The sequence below is a fragment of the Acanthopagrus latus genome, chromosome 3 (genome assembly GCF_904848185.1).
Source record: "Acanthopagrus latus isolate v.2019 chromosome 3, fAcaLat1.1, whole genome shotgun sequence".
Taxonomy (NCBI): domain Eukaryota; kingdom Metazoa; phylum Chordata; class Actinopteri; order Spariformes; family Sparidae; genus Acanthopagrus; species Acanthopagrus latus.
In genome coordinates this window covers 24904332-24926381 of record NC_051041.1, presented here as the reverse complement: position 1 = coordinate 24926381, position 22050 = coordinate 24904332, and the positions used below count along the sequence as shown (strand labels likewise).

General features: G+C 39.2%; 1 protein-coding gene across 2 annotated transcripts in view; it reads left to right on the top strand.

Annotated features, from left to right (window-relative positions):
- LOC119016782 (protein lin-28 homolog A-like) overlaps positions 1-16011 on the top strand; it is a 36537-nt gene extending 20526 nt beyond the window's left edge. For both annotated transcript variants that reach the window (XM_037093025.1, XM_037093026.1), the window contains 2 exons: positions 1827-2005; positions 10506-16011. In XM_037093025.1, coding sequence (XP_036948920.1) covers positions 1827-2005; positions 10506-10728 — 402 coding nt within the window. In that variant the 3' untranslated portion in view covers positions 10729-16011. The remainder of the gene's footprint in view (positions 1-1826; positions 2006-10505) is intronic.
- Positions 16012-22050: the final 6039 nt, after the last annotated feature.

Sequence of the window (22050 nt, the reverse complement as noted above, 5' to 3'; positions counted from 1 at the left end):
TCAGGTCTAAAGGCAAAAAATGTTTACACCTGTTCAGAAGAAAGCCTGTCATCTCCTGACTGCTTCAAACTGCCACACCAACCCAGTTCAATAACTCCGTGTCTTATAGCCTCACTGTGATGATTCGCACAAATGACAAAAAGGGCTTATGTCCACATAACCTTTTTTTTTTTTTTTTTTTTGCAGAAAAGTGCTGGCAGTGGTGTTGGGTTTGTGTGGTGAGAGAAAAAAGTGCTGTGTGTTGTTTCAATTGACATGCGCTAACTTTGTTTGTATCAAACACACTTACAACAAACTTACAACTTGTAAGTGACACAAGACTTATCAGGACCATTTCAGCGTCCAGCAGATCTGGTCCTGAATGATAATTACTGTCTCTGTTATGCTATTTTCTGTCTGATAAAGCTCAGAATCGACAGACACAGCCAGAGCAAGCTTCTATTTTCTTGGTTACCCGGCCTATTCACCAGTATATAATGTTAGTGGTCGAGGTTTTAGCAAATCACAGATATGCCCAAGTTTGACATTGGATAGGCTACATACCACACTGACATTTGTACAAAATGGTGTTAAGGAATGCTTTGGAGACACCCATGGGGAGGAGGGGTGTTTGAGAGCATTGATGTTTTAACAGGGCTGTAAACATGAACAGGATTTTTAGGAGAAGGCTGAGCATTCCCTGACGGAGAGCTACTCATTTATGTTTGTGCAACATTTATAGTGATTATCTCAAATGTGCAGTCAATTATTTTAGTAAGCTGCACCTTTGTCTTAATCAAAAATGGAAATGAGTAATTTAATGTGCAGACATCTAGAACCGTTAGCCCTAAACAGCTGTATTTATCTCATAACAAGCTGCTAAAATAACACTTAAACCTACAATACATGATTTTTTTTAAAACTTGGGGGCAGGTTAGGTAAACACAACACTGACATATCAACTAACAACATTTATTATTTTCACAAATGCACACAGTCAATTTTCAATTTGTACACATGAGTCATATTTGCGTCCACCTGATGAATTTAAGTCTAATATTTACTCTTATTTAGCTCAGTTTTTAATCTCCATCAAGGAAAACATGCTCTTTTGCTACTAAACGCTTCACTGTGATCACAAGCTTTTCTTAAGCTGTGAGTCAAAACCAACACAACCTCATACCAAAGTGAATGAATATCTAAATTGCCAGCAACTCTGAATGACATATATCACCAATGCCAAATCACTATGATCATTGCAGCGTAATATCGTCAGACGTACTGGATCTTCGTCAACACTTGCTTTTTGGTTTTGGCAAGAAAACTACTTGGTCAGATTTAAGCACTCAGACTACTTAGTCAGGTTTAGAAGAACACACAGTTTGACTTAAAATAACATTACATTACTTGTGTACCTTTAGCTAAAAACCTACCTATGTTACATAGTGACTTATGTTCATGCGTAACTTCACTACATAGGTAAGTTAAAATAACTCACTGGTTTTACATTGGACATAAAAAGCGGTCCCCTGAATCAAAGTCCTATACAGACTTTTTACTCTTTATACTACTTCTCCTCACTTACTCCTTTTCAGCTGTAATAATGACTACAGCCACTAAATGTCATTGCCTAACAAGAAATACCAATATAGGGCATTGTAAGCCGCTTTTGTAGTCTACCTACTGTTCACAGTGGTTGATGACCGGCTGACCAAAACAGTGAAGTTGTGGAACTGAAATGTTTTTGATGATAAATCTCAAACAGCTCATGAGAAACCCAGATAAATCTGTTGTAATTCCATGACAAATCCCTAACACCAATGAACCCCACTCTCTCTCATTAACAGAGCAAACTGCACATGGAGGGCTTCCGCAGCCTCAGAGAGGGTGAAGCTCTAGAGTTCACGTTTAAAAAATCATCTAAAGGGCTGGAGTCTGTCTGGGTTACTGGGCCAAATGGAGCACCATGTCTTGGCAGCGAGAGAAGGCCAAAGAGCACCCAGAAACGTCGCCCAAGGGGTGACAGGTAGGTCCAGTCTGATATACATGCTAATTTACGACATGAACAGTTTTGAGAAATATGCTTTCTCAGTAAAATGAGATTATCGATAATCTTATGTATAAGCAGACCTAGAGTCAGGATGTAGTTAGCAGAGTTAAAGAAAAGAAGTGGGGGTCAAAAGCTATCCTGGTATTGTAAACATATGCCTACTAGCTCCTCTAAAGCTAACTTATTGAAATGGCATATTTTGTTTGTTTAACATGTGCACAGATAGATGGGTAGAAATGACTGTTGTTCACTTTAGGAGGAGTTACATGATGGAATTATTTCTTGAACAGTTCGCCAGACACAGTTGGTTAACACAGGTTCTGATTTGTAACGGCCCGGTGTTATTTTACTGTGACGACATTACATTTTCCCCAACAAATTGTTTCAATATGCCATGAATGATCAATTCTATCTTTGTGTGCAGATTAAACAAAGAGATTCAACATTTTGATTTTTGATCTTTAGGGGTGTTCTAGACAGTTGTTTTTGCGCTTTAGAAAGAGCCTGGCTGCCTGTTTCGTCTTGCTTCCAGGACGGGTTCTACGTCAAGTCAGGACCTGCTCCTGACTTGAGAGCCATAGTGAATTAACACATTGTTTTTGTCTTGAACCCACATTCGACTCCTCCTGGCAGTGACAATACTAACACAAACACTGTCAGTGTGGCCAATTATGATTCTTTCTATCATGAATTTTTGATCCATGGAGGTTTCATATATCTAATAAAACTTTTCTAGAGCTGAGGAAAGCGAAACTCTACTGCGTATATTCAGCAGGCCACATAACCAAGAAGTAAACCTGGAGGCTAGAAAACTTTGTTGGCGGATGCACTAGATGGGTACTCTTACTTGGACTGAATAGGAGCTATCTTTGCATATGCTAATAGGTCTATATTATATCTACTGTGGAAGTGCATAAAACTTGGCGCAGATGGCTTCAGATATAAAAAACTCCAGTATTCTGTGAAATACAACAAGATTGATCTTGGGATGACAAGCTTAATCAGCACTGAGGAAGCTAGTTAAAAAAAGATTTTCACCAATGTACCACACCACTGCTGTGTACTTATTGTGTGAAGTTGCACGTTTTATACAAAAAAGTACTTTAATTGATCTCTTGAATAGTGAAGGTGGGAGTGATTGTTCAAGATTCCTGTCTTTTGTATTGAAATTATGTAGCTTCTAGAGAATGTGCAAAAAGTATTGAGTGTGAAAAGGAAACATGAAGTGGCTATAACAATGTTATAAATGATTTGCTTACCAAGGTTGAATGATGAGTGTTCACTATCTTAAACTAACTGAAGTGGTGAAAATGTTACTTTTCAACTTTATTGTGAATCTCCATCAAGTCAGTTTATTTTCACATTCACAATCATACATAGTTCAACATCTAGTGAAACTGTTACAGGTACCGGCAGCAGAACAAGTCTACAAGGAGTAGAAAGATGGAATAAAGATGTATCTAACTTGGAAAAGAATCTCGCAAATAGAGCAGATAAAAGAAAATGGAAATTGGCTATCCTGCAAAAGGTTTTTTTTTTTTTTTTATTGATATCAATTCTTTAAGATTAACCATTAAGGAAATAAAGAAACCAAAATATTATTTTAGCAATTGAAGATGTTTTTTGTTTGCCTCAGACTCCTATTGACAAAAAGGACCTGATAAAGAGGGAGATATTTGTAGTGTTCATATCTGCAAGTGATACCAGTCTCTATTTTCCAACTTGTTAAGTTATGTGTAAAGCCAGGGGCTTTGAACTGAACTGAACTGAATTGAACTGAACTGAACTAAGCATTCAAACAGAAGGTATTTTGCTCTTTGTGGAGCAGCAGGCTGAGCTGGATCAATACATAGTTTGATCTCAGAATACCCCTAACGTTCTGCTTTTTGGTCTTTGTGTATCTTTTTGTTATCAAATGCAAACTTGACGGCTATAGATTAACCTAAAAATGAATGCTACTGAGAAAACTGTAATTTATTTGCAATTGCTCCATTTGTCTTGGAGGCTCGTTTGGGTAATCAAGATCCAGTGAGACTATTAATTTGATAGCATCTTGTAGAAATGAGCATATTTTCATGGCTGGCAGTGATAAAATGGATCCCACATCTTCCTGTCTTTAAATACCTGCTGGGTTTGATTACATTCAGATGTTTCTCCTCTCAATTCAATTTGAGTGGTCCAACTGAGAGAAAAGAAGTTAGATTTGCAGATTGGAAGGAATTAAGATCTGACAAAGTTATTAATGCGATAACATCTTATTGCCTTGGACTTTATATTAACATTAATCATGGTGCCTGGACCAGTGATAAAAATAATCCCACCACTTCCTGTTCTTAAGTATCTGCTATAGGTTTGATTGCATTCACATGTTCCCTCTTTTCTCCCAAACATAAATGTAGTATTCAGAGTGAGGACGGATCTTATCCATTTAATTGATAACAGATGTAGGTGGTCAGAGGTCACCATCACCATGGCAACAATGGGATGTGGTGTGCAAATTAGGTTGTGGAGGGGTGGTGGTTGAGCGAGTGGGGGTCAAGGTTCATAGGTCACAGTAGGCCACGTGGCCACTCTGATCAATACTGAGCACTGATGGGGGGGCTAGGAGGAAGAGAGGAAGGAAGTGGTGGCTGGCTGAGAGGTGATCCAGCGCTTACTCTTATTTCATCACTCTGTATCTCACAGACGAAATTGGACCGTTTTAAAAAGCACTGATTCTGTGTTTTTTTCTAACCATCAACAAATTCCATGGAAAGACAGAACACTGCAATTAATGGATCTACCGAGACATACTGTGTGTGAATCAAAGGCTGATATATTGTCTTCCTCTGTGCCATAGTGTTGCATTGTTGTGAAAAAAAATATCAAAAAACACATGAGCCACACTGTTACACTGTAGTTTATTCTGATTTGATTCGACATACAGTGTTCTGCTGCCCCATATACTATGCAGAGCACCGATTGTGTGTTAATAACAAGGATAAAGTTAAGAATGGTCCCCTTAAATGCACTATTTCCATGTTTAAGTGACATTTAAAACTACACTGAACAGCTGTTTTAGGAAGTTACAGTGCCTACAATTTTTAAATGAAACTGTATATTTGTTTAGACCTCCCATCTTGTCTCCCAGTGTTTAAGCATCTTTCTTGTTATGGCCAACAACTAGGCCATAGTAGGCCATAGACAAACAGGGTCGGGTAATTGGAAAGTATTAAAGCTGGTGTTGTTTGACTTATATTAGGGTTAGGGTTACATTTATTATTAAAAAAAGCTCAAATCTGCTGTTGCAACTGCAGCAAGCCCATCCGACACTTGGACTCATTTGGCCAGTATAAAATTATTGGATGACCCACCTGTGTGCATTCTGTCCATGCACACATTATTTTGTGATATTTATGAAGGTCCTTTGTCATCCAGGTCATGGTAATTGTAAGTGCTGTATTGTAGGCAGACATTTCACCTCTCATCCAAGAGGTTTTTCAGTTTTATCTAGCTGGAAGGGAGTTGGCAGGTTCTTAAACTCTGTGTGGGAGTGTCTTTACAGAGTCAGAGTTTGTGGGTCGTCAAACCGGCTGTCATGTTTTTTACATCCCTAATTATAATGCTAGGTGATTTCTTACATATGAATGAGTCTCGAGGTAGTTTGATATGGTTAGTGATGACAACTATGTGCTGCATTCAAAGTACACAGGCCCTGAGCCTCTCATTCAGCAGCTAACCCAGTAGTGTCGGCACATAGCACACCTACTATAGCTGTAAGGAGTAACAAGGTCTCCTTTTCAGACTGAGGTACAATCGTGATGACTATGTATTTTCACTGTGGCATATGAGTTGTTTTAATTATATTTTCATCAGACCAAAAAAACCTAAGAGAGCTTGTGGAACGTTGCAAACTAGCCGCTAACACATTATTCCTGCTGCCCAGCGAGAGCTATGGAAAGTCAGTGTTTTTGTACTTAGAGGCTGTGGAGGGAGGCCTAAAGAATCGCTTTTGGATTTTTTTTTTGGGTTGGATACTTACTGGTTTCTCAGCTTTAAGAGATAGAAAAATATGTTGTTGGTTTTGTTTTTGAAATAATTATAGGGTCGAAGAGAGTCTTAAAAGAAGTCTTTGTGTATTTGGACAGGCAATGTTGCCTTCCCTGGAGACGGAGAGCAGAGAGCCCATAGAAAATCAGGCTGTCAGTGTAGAAATAATCAATACATTTTGCCTGCCTGTTTAAGTGGTTGCTGTCTCTTTGTGTCACGGTGCACAGTGCTTGGGCCTCACTGGCCTTATTTATTCTGCTCTAATGAATTCCCCAACAGGATTTCACTTAGCTACTGATCATTAGCTTGCTCAGCATAGATTTACTGTGAACAATACACACATAACTACGAGATCAAAGCAGCCTGTTTAGCAACAACTCTTGTGTGTGGAGACTCAGCAGTGGCAAGATTAGGGCTGAGTGATAATTTAATGCTATCGTCTAGTAACTTTCAGTGGAATCCTGTTGGTGAAAAGTAATTGTTGTCTAACATATTTCTGTTTAAATGACAGATTGCTTGTGAATTTAAATTAGAATCAGTTTTTTTGTTTGGAAGGCCTTTTTTTTTTTTTTTTACAGCAGACAAGTCAGCTTGCAATGCCAGCAGAAGCACAGGTATCATCATATTGTTTATGATGGGTTTGCTGTTGATGAATTTCTGCCAGATCAGTAGTCATCTTACGAGCAGTTTGAGGGGGCTAATGAAGATGCCTGATTAAATGCCTGAACATTTAATGATGCCCACTGGATCCAAAGATATCTATCCTATAATATCTATCATGAATTCTTGTGAGCTTGTTTTAATATTGGTGGATTAGTGAACATGTTATGTTAAATTGTTGTCTTGTGTCTGAAATGGACTCTCCACAAAAAGTTCAGTTAAACAGGTAAACATCAGCTCATCAACAGTTTTTTTTTTTTATTGAAAAATCTTGAATCTCTTAAAAAGCCAGTATTGTTAATTTCAAACGTTTTACTAGCAAAGGATTTCTCTTACTTCACTGAAAAGTGTTTTCTCTGTTTAAAGTTACCGCATCACATTTGTGTAATTGCATATTGGACTATAATTGCCTTCCAAACTGTGATGTCATAATATCCTGCTGGAAAAGCCACGTAAAAAGATGAAAAAGAATGTTTTTAGTTCAGGGTGACTTTAGACGCAGTGCTGAACCAGCGTCCACCTTGTTATCTTGGTTCGTGGAAAAACCAAGCCAGGCTGTCAAAGAATCCCTGATACCTACCCCAGAGGAACAGAGATCAATTTGGACAATTCCCGTAACAACTGTTCACCACTGGGACTCCACTTAATGTGGATGCATGGTGGCAGGTCCTGGGTACAACCCAATTCCCTCATTTGTTGTTTCCTCACTCTGTTCTGTAACTGAAAGTCGTTCTATCAATGAACACAGAGGCAAATGATGACTAATGATATAAATACAAGTTGTGGGCTCACTAAAAAATCTAGAGAAAGTGTAATGTGAATAACAGAAGCTTTGTTTGCATGACAGTTAATAATGATATCAGCAGGTGCATCACATCCCGACTAATATGTCCTAGGAGTGATTAAAATTGTGACAATTACATAGGCGCTGAGCTCACATAGACTGCCAAATGAGACAGTAAAGCAGATGCAGTTCCCAGCAGTCAGAGCTTCTCCAGAGATGAGCCTTTTGAAATCATCCAGGAAAAAACTGCTTGCCGTCTGCAATGAAGTTATTTAAACTTGTAAAAAGCACAGGACTGATGCAGAGGCATAAGGATAATTGGACAATAAAATCTTTATTTTAACCTTTTCGAAAATCCAAGTTAATCACAGTTTAAGTGTAGTACTAAATTCTATTCCCTCAAACTTAAATCACATAAATGTCTTTACTAATTACACTGTACACACTGCAAACAAAGAAACACATTTGCTATTACCACAGTAGTGAAGCTTGGATTACATATCCATGGACACTGCGGTAAATTCTTGGATTGGGTAGTCCAAGTAATAAAAGAAAAAATCTAGAAAATGTATCTAATTACAAATAACCTGCGCTACCAGCAGCAGAAGTGATGGAAGTGTAGCTCTCCATAAAGAGAGCTGTGCATGGAGCAGTTTGACTTCATTGATTATCTAGATTTATTTGTTCTGTGATATTATTAAAAAATATATACTCTGTACACAGTTTATCATAAAAGATGGGTCAGATTTCTGGAGATATCTGCAAATAAGAAGTAGTTTGGGGAGTGTAATTAAGCAGTTACCTGTGGAAGATAATATGGTACAGTTCTACTTTAAATTACCTAAAAATAAACTGTCATCCTCCATATTTTACAAGATAATTGCTAATGCAATGCATGGCAATTGCGAGAATCTTAGACTTGTGGGCAAAGATAATTCCCAGTGCAGGCTGGTTCACAAGAGAAGCTAGAGGCAAATTTATACACTATAGGATACTTCCTTGGTATTTTACAGCTGTCCGGCTTCATGAAACGGGTTTACTGGAAAATAATTTGTGCTGGAATAGTAAAGCGCATTTACCCACAATATCCAGGCATTTGCCCGATGTCTAGCAGGCTTTACTTCAGCTGCTAGGATTATCCTCCGCCATTGGAGATGTCAAGTCAGACCGGAATATAGAGAGTGGGTTAAGTTATTGACAGAGAATTCAGAATTCATTTGAGTTTAATGTTTGTTAACCTACACAACCATAATCATTTCTGCTTGTATGGAAGAAGTTTTTGTCTTTTGGTAAGCTGTGCAACAGGAGCCTGGATATATGTCTCTCTTTGAGTTCTGTTGATTATCACGGCATAAGAATTGTCTCTCTCTTTTATTTATTTATTTGGACTTTTCTTTAGTTGGTGAGTTAGATCCCTAGAGTGGGTTAATGGATGACTTTTTTTAAAAGACTGGTATTGTGCTTGTAGACTCATAAATCATTAATGCTATGGGCAGTGTAAAGATGATGCTTTTGCTTCTGTCTTGTCTGCGCGGTCCAATTTTTTGTTGTTTTTCTTTTGTATCTTTTTTTTTTGTAGCACTCCATACTTGTACAGGGGCGGCTGTAGCTCAGCGGGTAGAGCAGGCCGACTAGTGATCGGAAGGTCGCTGGTCCAAATCCTGGCTCCAGGCAGGGCTGTGCTGCATGTCGAAGTGTCCTTGAGCGAGACACTGAACCCCACATTGCTCATCAGTGAGGGCCCTGCGATGAGCTGGCGACTTGTCCAGGGAGCACCCTGCCCTCGCCCTGAGACAAGGCTGGGATTGGCTCCAGCAGCAACACCCTGTGACCCCATGGAAATTGGAAAGGGATAAGCGGCTATGGACAATGACATGACATGACATACTTGTATATTTGTGTTAATGTTCATATTGATTGAAACACAATGATCAACAACAAGGGACTGTGTGCAGACAAATTCATCTAAGATCTGAACTAATGCTGGAGTGTGCTGCCCTCTGGTGGTTGAATGTCACTTCACTGCAGATGAGACATTTTTGAGAATCAAGTGAAATGAGCTACTTCACACACTTAGGGTGTATCAGTCTGTTGCTGAAGGAGCTGCCTAGTGCTGTGAGAGTGTCCTGCAGGGGGTGGGACTCCTGCACGAGCAGTGATGACAGTTTGTCCATCATTCTGCTCTCTCCCACCACCTGCACTGAATCAAGAGGGCATCCCAGGATGGAGCTGGCTTATCAAGTCTCCTCCTGTCTGCTGCCGAGATGCTGCTGCACCAGCAGACTACTCCATAGAAAATGGCTGATGCCACCACAGAGTCATAGAAAGAGATCAGGAGGTCCCCCTGCACCCCAAAGGACCTGAGCTTCCTCAGCAGATACCTTTCTTGTATGTTGCTGCAGTGTGATCAGTCCAGTCCAGTTTATTGTTCAGGTGAACTCCCAGATACTTGTAAGATGTCACCATCTCATTGTCTGTTCCCAGGATGTTCACCTGCGTGTAGAGTTGTTTTTGCCTGTGGAAATCCACCACCAGCTCTTTGGTCTTCCCGGCGCTGAGCTGGAGGTGGTTCCGCTGGCACCAGTCCACAAAGTCCTGAATAAGTTCTCTGTAGGCTCTGTTGTCCTCGTCCCTGATGAGGCCGACAATAGCGGAGTCATCAGAGAACTTCTGTTGAACTTCTGTAGAAAGTTCCACTAAAAACTAAAAGTACAAAAGTATTTACAAAATTAATCAAAATTAATTCCAAAAGTACCAAAATTTAAAGTACCCATTGCAGAAAGACATATTTCAGATTAATTTATGTTGTGTTTATTGATGCATTGATGCGACTTTACTGTTGAAACTAGTAAAGGTGGTTTTACAAAGATACTTTCCACCACTGACTAAAAGCATGAATGTGTTGGAGGAACAATGATTTTCATTTGGCAGTTGTGCCAAAGTAACTGAGCAAAATTGTAATAGCCGCCTTTGAAGTAATTCATTCTCTTCTGTCCATTCTAGATGCTACAACTGTGGAGGTACTGGCCATCATGCTAAAGAGTGTCAGCTGCCCCCTCAGCCCAAAAAGTGCCATTTCTGTCAGAGTGTTTCCCACATGGTGGCCAGCTGTCCACTCAAAGCACAGCAGCAGCATTCATCTCCAGGCTCTCAGGGACCAGCTACCTCATGGAGGGATGAGGAAGAGGGGCAAAACCAGACCACCCTCTCCAAACACTTTGAGTGAATGACTAAGGGAAACTGTGAGGTTATTCACTGGAACACTGCTAACAGAAAGAGCTACCTCAGGTTTTATTTATTGAGTGATAAAATAGGAGTCATCACCATGGTGCTGATGTGATGTGTTTGTTCAGTAGAGCACTGACAGTCATGTCCATTTTTTTCTTTTTGTGCTGTTTTTCTGCCTTGGATAAGTGTCTTAACTTTAGTCAAACAATCAGACTTCAGCCATGTAGTAGCCACACATATCAAATCCCTGTTTGGACTCATCTGACATGATGTGTGCTCCCGTTAGCTGAACCTTTTAAAATAGTTTCAATACAAAAATCTTGCTGGTTTACAACTTCCTGAAGCATTGGACACATTCAGGGTGTATGGAAACTTCTGAGTGGCCTGAAACACCAGAATAGGCTTGATTGATGAATCGGTTTGGAGATATTGGACCCTTATAGCACCCTTCTTTATCAGATCATTAAAGATTATAACAAATATAATAGATGCAGGAAAGTAGCAGGTGTTTTAGGTTCAGCTAGTATGCAACATTAACTTAAGTAGCCTGAACATTTGAAAGGGGATTTCTGGTATTTTAAAACTTTGGCCCTGTGTTTGTTTTGGTGTGTAAATGATTCATACTCACCAAAATTTTGGAATTGATCCAAAAGATCAATTAATTTGGCTGTCGGGTACAGCTGCAAGGTAGTCCTTTGGGGTTCCTCCCACAAATTAGTTGTGCACAAAAGTGCTTGTTTTTGCCAGTGACAGGCTGAGGTTATTATTCTGAGTATCAGACAACATTATGGTAACGATTCCTACAAAGACAAACCTTTTTGTCAAATGATAATGATTTTTGAGACCAGAAACATAACTCATGGAGTTGGCTCACGTAGGAGATATGAGTTGTTGCAGAGTTGCAGAATCCACCAGTGTAAACATGAATCAAAGTTGGGAGGAGGAGTTTGGAGTTTACCTGGATGAACTGCCAGCAAGAACTGGTATCCAAAGACAGCTGACATTTGACAATCTAGTTGAAGCAACAACTGTTACTCTCCTTGAACTAGACTTGGGCTTTTGGTCACAAAAAGGATCTTGTTACTAAACAAAAAGGTCGTTATCTGTAGGAATCTTTTCTGTAATGTTGTCAGACACACAGAATACTAACCTCAGCCTGTCAGTGACAAAAACACTTTTAGTGGACATACATTAACCATAAAAAGTGTTCAACCCGTTGAATGTTTTCCCGTGTTTATGAATGGAATCATGGTGAATATGATTGACTTTATTGGCAAATATCAAAAAAAAAAGAAGAAACTCCTTAATGTCAAAGAGAAAACAGATTGCAAAAAAGTAATGTCAGTTAATCAAAAATGAATTATGTAAAGTAAGTGATTGTATAAGTACTCACCCCCTTTAAAGTGACTGACCTAATTCAACAGAGGTCCAGCCATTTGGTGCTAGTAGTCTCACTATTAGTAAAATGGAGATCAGTATCAGTATGTAGTATAAAGGTACCTGTGTCTGAAGGTCCATTTACTGGTTAATCAGTACTCCTGGCTATAATTACACCATGACGACAAAAGAGGTTGTTGAAAATTATAAGTCAGGGGGTGGATACAAAAACATTTCCGAGTCACTGTGTCAGTGGAGTCAAAGGCTTCAGTAACTTAGCTGGGAGAGAATATGCATTCAACAACTGCTGCCCTGGTCAATTCGAAGAAGGTTCTTTTTGGCCATCAGACTAGATGCTGTGTTTGGTGAACACCAAACACTGCACATCACAACAAACACACCATCCCCGCCGTCAAGCATGGTGGTGGCAGCATCATCCTCTGTGAACGCTTCTTAGCAGCATGCCCTGGGAGACCTGCAAAGCTAGAGGGTAAAATGAATACAGCAAAATATTTTGAAATCATTGAGGACAATCTGATTCAGTCTGCAAGAGAACCATGACTTGGGAGGAGATTTATTTTCCAGCAAAACAATGACCCAAAGCACACAGTAAAGTCACACAGAAATGGTTTAAAGACAACAAGGTGAATGTTCTGGAGTGGCTGAGTCAAAGCCCAGACCTCGATCCAAAAGAGAATGGACTTGAAAAAGGCTGTTCACACCGAATCCTTGTACAACCTGACAGAGCTTGTGGAGAGCATCTGGATAGCTCTCAATCAGTCAAATCACTGGCTGGACCTCTGCTGTGATTGTGACCAAAGGTGCTTCTAGTAAATACTTGAAGGGGGTGAATACAATTACCTATTGTACATATGTGTTATCAATTGGCATTACTTAATAGCAATTTGTTTTCACTTTGTCATTTTGGTTTTTTTTTTGTGTGTGTGTCAAAAATAGAAGGCAAAAACATCCAAGGGGGTGAATGTTTTTTTATAGGCACTGTAACTGTGACAGAGGGAGTTTCCTCAAAGTATTATCTTGCAGCTTTCTCAAAATATTTCAACCTAATATTTCAATAGACCCTAATACTGTGTTGTAAATGAATAGCCAAAATAGCATTATTGTTAAGTTTTTAATTTTAGAATAATAATAATAAAAAAATCCATACTTACCTTGAAACATGACATAAACAATCCAATGTGTGAATGCAAGAGAAAAACATATCCTGCGCTGCCAAATACTTTGTTCTAACTATTTGTGTCTGCCCTCATGAAAACATTTTCAGGTCCTGAATCATGAATGTCATAAGTGCCAAAACCCACACTTTCCAATAGGGTTTATGAGAGCTGCTTTCAGGTGCCATTCCACTAAAAACAGCATTACTTCACGACGTACTTGTGAAAAATAATTTTACTTTTCCCAATTACTGGGGAGGTAAATGTCTTAATTACCAAGATGCCATTTCATTATTTGAACTCGTATGCAAGACCAGCATTGATTGTATGGCAGTCCTTGTCTGCAAAACAGGGAAAATCCGAAGGGAATGTTCAGACTGATATATATCAGGGATTTTTTTCAAATAAAAAATATCTGCTGTAGATGAAGCAGAAGGAAGAAGTTGAGGTGTAGAAATCTTTTTTGCCATTTTCAAATCTTTTTTTCCTTTATTCATTTTGGTGGATGGCTAAATGTACATAGATTTTTCTTTTTTATATTGACTATTTATTCAGAGTTGTTCTCTCTGAAGGGCAGACAGCTCTAATTGTTTCCTTTGAGCCTGTGCTATGATTCAGAAAGATACTCAAGAAAAAAAAAAACATGCTGTGCTGTATTTAACATTGTTTTTCTTCTATGTAATTCTATTACTGTTTAATTGTTTGATGACAGTGTAATTTTGTGAGTCTTTAATTTAACTGTACGCTCACTTTGCAGAAAAAACACAGCAGTCCAGTGCTTGTATGTGGAGTAGCATAGAATGTATATAGCATCCTTATTTTGAACTCAGGGAGAATGTTTGTTGACGTAGTTTCTTATAGGATGTGTTTATGTGTTTTATTATGGTGGAAGACTCAGGAAATTGAACTGCCAAACAAGCCATGTGCTATCTTTGTCATTTTCTGCCGCACAAAACAGAGCAGCCAGTACTGTGGTTACCTTGAATGACTTCAGTGACTTCATTATGTATCTCTTAGCAAGATGTGCAGTGCATTTTTTGGGTGGGGTTTGTTCCATGCTATTGTCTGTAACATGTGGTTAGTGGGAAAACACAGACAATGTGATGTCTTGATAAGGTTTCTAGCTATTATGGATTATGACAGCAGAAAGTGTTTTACCATGACAGAGAACACAAGCTGAAGGGGAAGCAAGCTTAATTGATTCTTTTTCTTTTTTTCTAGCTTTCAGAAGACTAGAATAATTTCAAGTTGCCTAAATGTGTAGTCACTTGGCCTAAGTCATGACAGCCAAATGGGTTCAGCAACTGAACTAGCTCCCTAGATTTAGACTAACTAGACTTCAGCACTGTTTAAGATGTGTTCTCTTCATAGGCCTTTAGTTAGGAAGCATCTTTACATAGCCTACATTCCATTTACAGCATTAAAGCATAGTTTAACATTTGGGAAAATATGCTGAGTGGAGTTGGAGACTGCTGTTGGCTAAGCTATCTAAATAAGCTCTGGAATACACTGAACATCAGATTAATACATAAGTGTGCATATCAAAAAACTATTATTATTTCTCAATCATTGGCACTGACATATTTACTTTTAATAGTCCTGCTCCGATGAATAAGCTACCAAATTAGTAGTCAGAGATGACAACGCAGATATCCACTGACATTTTTCTTAAAACAAAGCAAGCATGGCACTACATTTTAATTTGTTATTATTGTACATAACCCAAGTTTTTACTCAAATTTTGTACATGTCTTGATGTATCTGCATGTTACTGAGTAGACTCATAGAGTAGATTCTTCATGTTAAAGGGGACTGGGAAATTAGCCCACAGACTAAACAGCACAGAGGTTTAAAAGCATCAGTATTGATCATCATTAAGGATCAATAGGCCTACATTATGTGATTGAGCTCACCATAATGCCAACCACGCTGCAGTACAATGGGGTCTGATCTACCATGTTTAATACTCTAATCCCAAGACCAAGTCCCAGTGTCTTGTTTCTTGTAATTTGCTTATTAATGTATGTGTGACCAAGACAGAACTCGTCATGTCAGAAATCTATATAAATCTACCTCAGGTGTGATTTTTGACATCTTGAGAGCAGCATGTTTAAACAACTGTTTTGTATGTATCACAAAATTAGTTGTGTGTTATGTTGTCTGTAGTATTTATTACTTTGCTTGTTCACATTTCAGTCTTCTTTTGGTGTGATGTTTGCTACCTCACAGAACTTACTCTGATATTTCTATGCTATCTTTATGCCTGTTGTTGCTGCCAATATAGCAAGAGATCCTGCACTTAAGACTAAACAGGTCCTTTTGAGTGAAGTCCGGGCCTTGTTTCAAGAAGATTTAGACACATAAAAGAACTGTTAGATATGCAGATAAGATGTTTACTTGCACACTTCAAACAAATCCCTGCATCTTTACAAGCCAGAGCAGACACACCCACCATTTCTTTCTTTCTGGGAACTCATCTCCAGCACCCAGGTCCACCCTCATATCACCGTGCAGGCAAATAATGTTTGGTTCAAACACGTTCATGTTGACGTTGGGTATAAATGCACTCATTGCTCAGGGTTGTCCTGAACACCTACTGTAGCCTTATGTGACTCAGTAATTCAGAGTGTCTTTAAATGTGGCTTATCTCCCCGCTGTGCTTGATCTTTCAGCCTGCAACTGAAATAATTTGTGCGACAATACAATGGGAAATAAAGAAGTAACATGAAGATTTGTGTTTCTTGTATTTACATGTAATGTTGATGACTGGGGAGGTGTAGAGGCAGGGGGTACTGTTGAGGTCCAAAGCAGTGTGTGGGTGGGTGGCATGTGTCAAGCAGGATCCAAGGTTTCCCAGCATTTGGGAGAATCCATCAAACTGTTTTAAGGGACTTCAGGTGCTGTTGGAAATGCTTAAAATAGGTTAGCCATAGTCTATGGGCTGAAATATGTGCCAGAAGAAACTGAAACTGAATATTAATATTTGAACTTGAATTGCTAAACTTGAATAATTGCATTAAAAAACTGAATTGTTATTGTTTAATTTGAATCATTGCATTGAAAAACATTGAATCTGAATATTATAATTTGAAATTGAATTAATTAGTTTGGAAAATTTAACTCTACATATTTTCACATTCAGTTCTCACAATTCAAATTCAGTTCTGGCAATTCAATTTCAATGTACTGTGACTGACATCTGGGAAGTTGAGGAAAAGCAATCGAGCGCAGATAACTAGGACTCCTCTTCGGCCAATCAGCACCTACGTTTTCACCTACGTAATTTACCTTGATGCTGACTGGGTTGCTGGCTGGTTGCCACACGCCACGAAACGAAGGAGGGGGTCATCTACTTGGTCGTGAAATAACAGGAAATGAAGTTTGAATAGACATAGCGGTTCAAAATGAAGGTTAGATGGTTAGAAATCTATATAAATATCTCCCTGCAAGTATGAATGCATTCATTGTGTCATGATATAACAATTTTTTACATTTTAACAAGTTTTATTATACGTTTATCGTGTTCATATCATCGGACACAGTAACCGCAATTATTGCATATATTTATACAAGATTTTATGAGAAATCTCAGAGCAAGAAAATTAACAATTTAAAGTAATTTATTTGATTATGAAATATTTTATTTTAATACTTGATGTATATAATAATAATTTTAAAAAATATCGAAAATGCTGGAAACGAGCTGATCTAAACTAAAACAACAAAAAAAGAAGAGCCGTTGTAATTAGTGGCCGCAGATTATCTCCGCTCTCCTCGCACAGTTACCATACACTTGTGGCATTTTAAGAGTCCGTCGTTTTGTTCCGTTTGCAGCTCTTTAGGACTGGAACTGCCTCCGTGTCCGTGTCTGCTGCTGCTGCTGCTGCTGCGGTAGTTGCTTCCGCTGTTGCCCACCTTGTGCCCTTTCCCCTCCAGGTATTCTCCCCTCAGCTCCTCTGCCAGTTGCTGCAGGACTTCCCTCCAGGCTCTCCTGCTGCTGGTGCTCCCTTGAACAAGATGCGGGCATTGATCCCGGCCAGTTTGATGATGTTATAGAAGACCACCACTGGCCATCTTCGCGCACCGCCTTTGACGGAGTCTGCTCTCGCCATCTGGTCCAGGACCTCCACACCGTACTTCGTGTTTTTGTAGTAGCCTGTATCGCAGACTCTGGCTTTGCCTTCGCCGCATCGAAGGTGCCCCCACACCTGTGTGCACGGTGCTCAGGGTGCAGACATTCCTCCTCGGCTTTCCCTGCGACACAGTCGCATCACCACACTTCACTTCGTGTTGAACAGCTCCGCTTGTTGTGTCAAGGAGGGGGGAACTCCCGTTTATGTTTGCCCATGGTGCCAACCAGGTTGATACAACTATAGATTGATTAACTTGCAAGTAAATTCGCAAAGAAGCACAAATGATGAAACAATAAAACCTCGCAAAATGATGGGCGGTCAATACGACGGCTTATGGCCGAAATAGGTAAAACATATATTTTCTTTGTCTTTTGTGTAATTTATATATTTAAAAAAACTATTCTAAATCAAAATACAGGCACTTTTAGGAAAAACCATGTAAGAGCGAGTTTTTGCACATATATGTTTGAAAACAGAAAAGGGGGGGGGAGGAATCTGTTGTCTGCAGCAGAGTTGATGGTCAGCAGCTTCATTTTGCACCCACAGTCAGTACTATTAGTAGGTGTAACAAACAAACAACAACCACAACGACCATTATTCAGTGTATCATTACATTTGTGTGAAGTTATTACAACTAGTGCTCTGCCCCTAGGATGAATGTATTCCTAGAAAAGTGGGAGGCTAAGTAGCTGGATGGCCAAATGAGGCTGTGTTTGAAGGTGGGTTGTCAGGGATATAATTGGCCGTTTTTGACTACTTTTGATTTTACCTTTATATTTCACTGTATAAACTATTTACCTTGCCTTTTCAGGACAACCTCACATGTGTGACTGTACAGTTATTAGGAATATAGGAAATACATACATACATACATACATACATACATACATACATACATACATACATACTTACATACATACATACAGGAAAAAGTTAGATGTTCTACTGTGAAAACCACAAATACACGACGTAACACACTAACTATACACTCCAAACAGGCTATATGTCACAAATCTTGCTATCTCTATCACGCCACTGCTGCTGTCATTAGTCATCATAACTCTGGTTTTGGACGTGCCAGCGCGTCCGTCTACACAGCAGGTGGGCCGTGGGGGCATGGGATGCTGGTCACCAGCATACCAGCACCAAAACACAACATAAGCTGGTCTTGCTGGTCACCAGCTATGCTTTTCTAAGGTGTTTTCCAGCAGGGTTGTGTTGACACTTCCATTGTATTGACTCAATATGCAGCATTTCTCTATTGCATGTGTTTTGGGGTTTATGTCGTTTTGGTTGTGCACTGTTTCTTTGTTTGCAACATTTATCCATTGCAGCATTTTGTTGTTGCATGCGTTTGGTTCTGCTTCGTTTATGTATTTGCAGCGTTCGGAAGGGAAGTTGCTGTGCGTTTGCCCCTGTTGGTCACCATAAAAAACCTATTGATGAAGAGGTTCACACAGTGCACCACCTGCTGGTCATTTCTTGCAACTACATTGCCCCATGCCATTTGCCAGTGATATTTCTAATTATTGAGAGCAGACATCACCACAGCGCATCCTTCAGAAAACGTGCTATAGTACTTTAATTTTCAAAAGAGACATGGTGCGTTTTATCAGCTGCACATTAACAGTCAATACAATATGCTGTTGCATTACTTTATTTTATTTTATTAATTTAGGCTGTCTTTTTCTCTTGCATTACTTTGTAATCCATGCACCAGCAGAACATTTCAAAAATGAATGAAAGGTTGTTCATTTGATATGACAAGCATTTTTATTGTCATTGAAGGTCATAAAACAAAATCATGTGCGGCACTGCTCGGTAAGAGCATAATGAAGCTATAATCAAGCTAAAGGCCATAGCCGCCAATATAAGTATGGTCTGTGATCATAGCATAGTCTCGTCTCGTCTGTCTGTGGCAATTTGTGTTAACATTGAACTGTCTAAAGGCTGAGACGCGAGAACCTTTATTTTGAAGAGCACAGCACAAATATAATTGATAGAGCACACTAGCAAATCAGAAGCAATGGTGTGCCGAAGGCCCACCCACCAATGGAATCGAAATATTGAGTGGTAAATTTGATTTGTCTGTACGAACAAAACAGCAAACAAATTGGTGATTTTTGTTTTTTTGCCCAAAACCAGAAAAACAAAACAATGACCTGTTTCTGGTTTCTGAATATGTCATACCAAAAAACAAAAAAAAACAAAACAAAAAACAAAAAACAAAAAACAAAAAACCCCAAACAGTTCAAACGTACCTTGGTCCCAACGCTGTCTCTGATTGGCTTGCCCTGACAGCACTCAAATGCTTCACAGAGTGGCTGGGTGTTTGTGCCAAGGAAGGCAGTGCTTATATGGCACAAGCACATCATGGATAATCCTTCTGCTACCCCCAGTGCGCCCCTGAACTCCCCAGCCCAACCATGGCCATATTCGAGCATGCACATGTTGGATAGAAGCATCTACAGACACGACCTACGTGTTCAAATATGAGCTTTGCAAGCCAAAAACAACAAAAAATTTGACTTAAAAGAAATCACCAGATGAGTCCCCACAAAATGCTTTCAAATCTCTACTCAAAATGTCCAAAATGTTTGTGAAGTTCAACACTAGTGTCCCAGCCAGTGCAGCATGTGAGCAGCTTTTTAGTGTTGGTAAAGATGATTTTAGTGCCAAACGGAACCGGGTGTCTGATAAAAACTTTGAGAGACAGCTCATGTGTCATGTCAACAAGCGATTCTGCCCTAGTATCTAGTTCTAGTGCCTAAGTGTTAGTGCCTCTGAAGTTCCTGTGATGTTGACTGTAACTGTCTGAGAGAAAGTTTAACTGATGTGTTTATTGTGTATGATTCTGTTATAAGTGCATTATCATTTAGGTTCATTAAGTCATTAAAATGTATAACAAAATGTGTCTGAAAGATACTTAAAAACATCTGTACAAGAATACTGCAGAATGTAACGCCTGTTTAGGTGAGAAGCATTTTGGGAAATGTGATATCATATGATGAGGTCACTTCAGTGGCATTATGGGTCACAGCAACATGGCTGTGGATGAGCAAGAAGTAACTCCAGAGTAAAGTTGTGCTACATGTGGTCCAAGAGGCGCACACGGTCATTTTCTTTATATGTTTAATTCTTATGTGTAATATTGTTAATACTCTTTCGTATAGAAATTAATTGCATTGCATTGTAAGTTGTTTTATTTTACTTAAGCACATTTCAGTTACGCTAATGTGTTTCTGACTGTTTAATGGACACTGGCTTGTGAGACTTTGACAGTGAGTGAAACCAGTATGTGATCTGTGAAACTTTATGTCCTTTATTTTGTTGAAGTTTGGGTGTCTGCTGAGACAGAGAGAGAGGGAGCGAATAAACCTTGAAAAGACATCTGTATGAATCATGGACATTATTTAATTGGACTTGTGTAGCTACATTGACAGAAAATGTCAGCTTTTGTTCTTTAAAATTATAAATTGAGTTGAGAGGCATATTTCTGCTGCCATGTACATTTTTTGTAGGCTGTTATATTTTATTTCATATACTCCACATGGTGATTTATTTAACGCTGGGATAAATGAGTATAATGAGTATAAGTAGTTGCTAAAGCTACTTTTTTTAGAATCAGAATACATCATTGATCCTGGGGGAAATTGTTTTTGTTACAGGTGCTCCGTGCAAAGTAGAAATAGAAATACACCGTGAATGGAAACAAGAGATAAAGACAGAAATAAAATATCGAAGTAGACAATAATAAAATAGAATAAAATAACATCATAAAGTAAACAATAAAATAAAATATTAACTAATAAAGTAGACAGTCTGGAAATATTTACAATAAAATATAAAGTGAGATAATATATACACTATACATGGAAATAATGTATTGTTAAATTACAGTTTTTCTTTTTTTTTCTTTTGTTTTATGTAAAAAGTCCGGTCATCAGAGGGAGGAGTTGTAAAGTTTGATGTTCACAGGCAGGAATGACTTCCTGTGGCACTTAGCGGTGCACTTGGGAGCAATCAGTCTCTTGTTGAAGGTGCTCCTCTGTTCCACCAGAGTCTTGTGGAGAGGGTGAGAGCAATAGTGCAGTATCGCCTGCGCCTTCGACAGGCTACAGCATCCTCCTGTCTGACACTGCTGTCAAAGTGTCCAGCTCCACCCCTACAACGTCACTGGTCTTCCTGATTAGCTTGATGAGTCTGTTGGCATCTGCTACTCTCAGTCTGCTGCCCCAGCACACAACAGCAAACATAATAGCGCTGGCCACCACAGACTCATAAAACATCCTCAGAATAGTCTAGCAGATATTAAAGGAGCAGAGCCTCCTCAGAAAATAGAGGCGGCTCTGTTCCTTCTCAGATGTTTGTAGTGTTCAACAATGTCTATGTTATGCCCAAGGATGGTAACTGGGGTCACTGGTGTCCTGGTTCTGCTCAGATTAACCACCGGCTCTTTGGTTTTTGTTGTGTTGAGCTGCATGTGGTTCAGCTCACACCATGTTACAAAGTTATCCACCACAGCCCTGTATTCAGCCTTATCACCCTTGCTGATAAATCCAACTACAGCAGGGTCACCAAAAATTTCTGATGATGGCCTCTGCCTGGTAGCTGAAGTCTGTGGTGTAAAGGGTG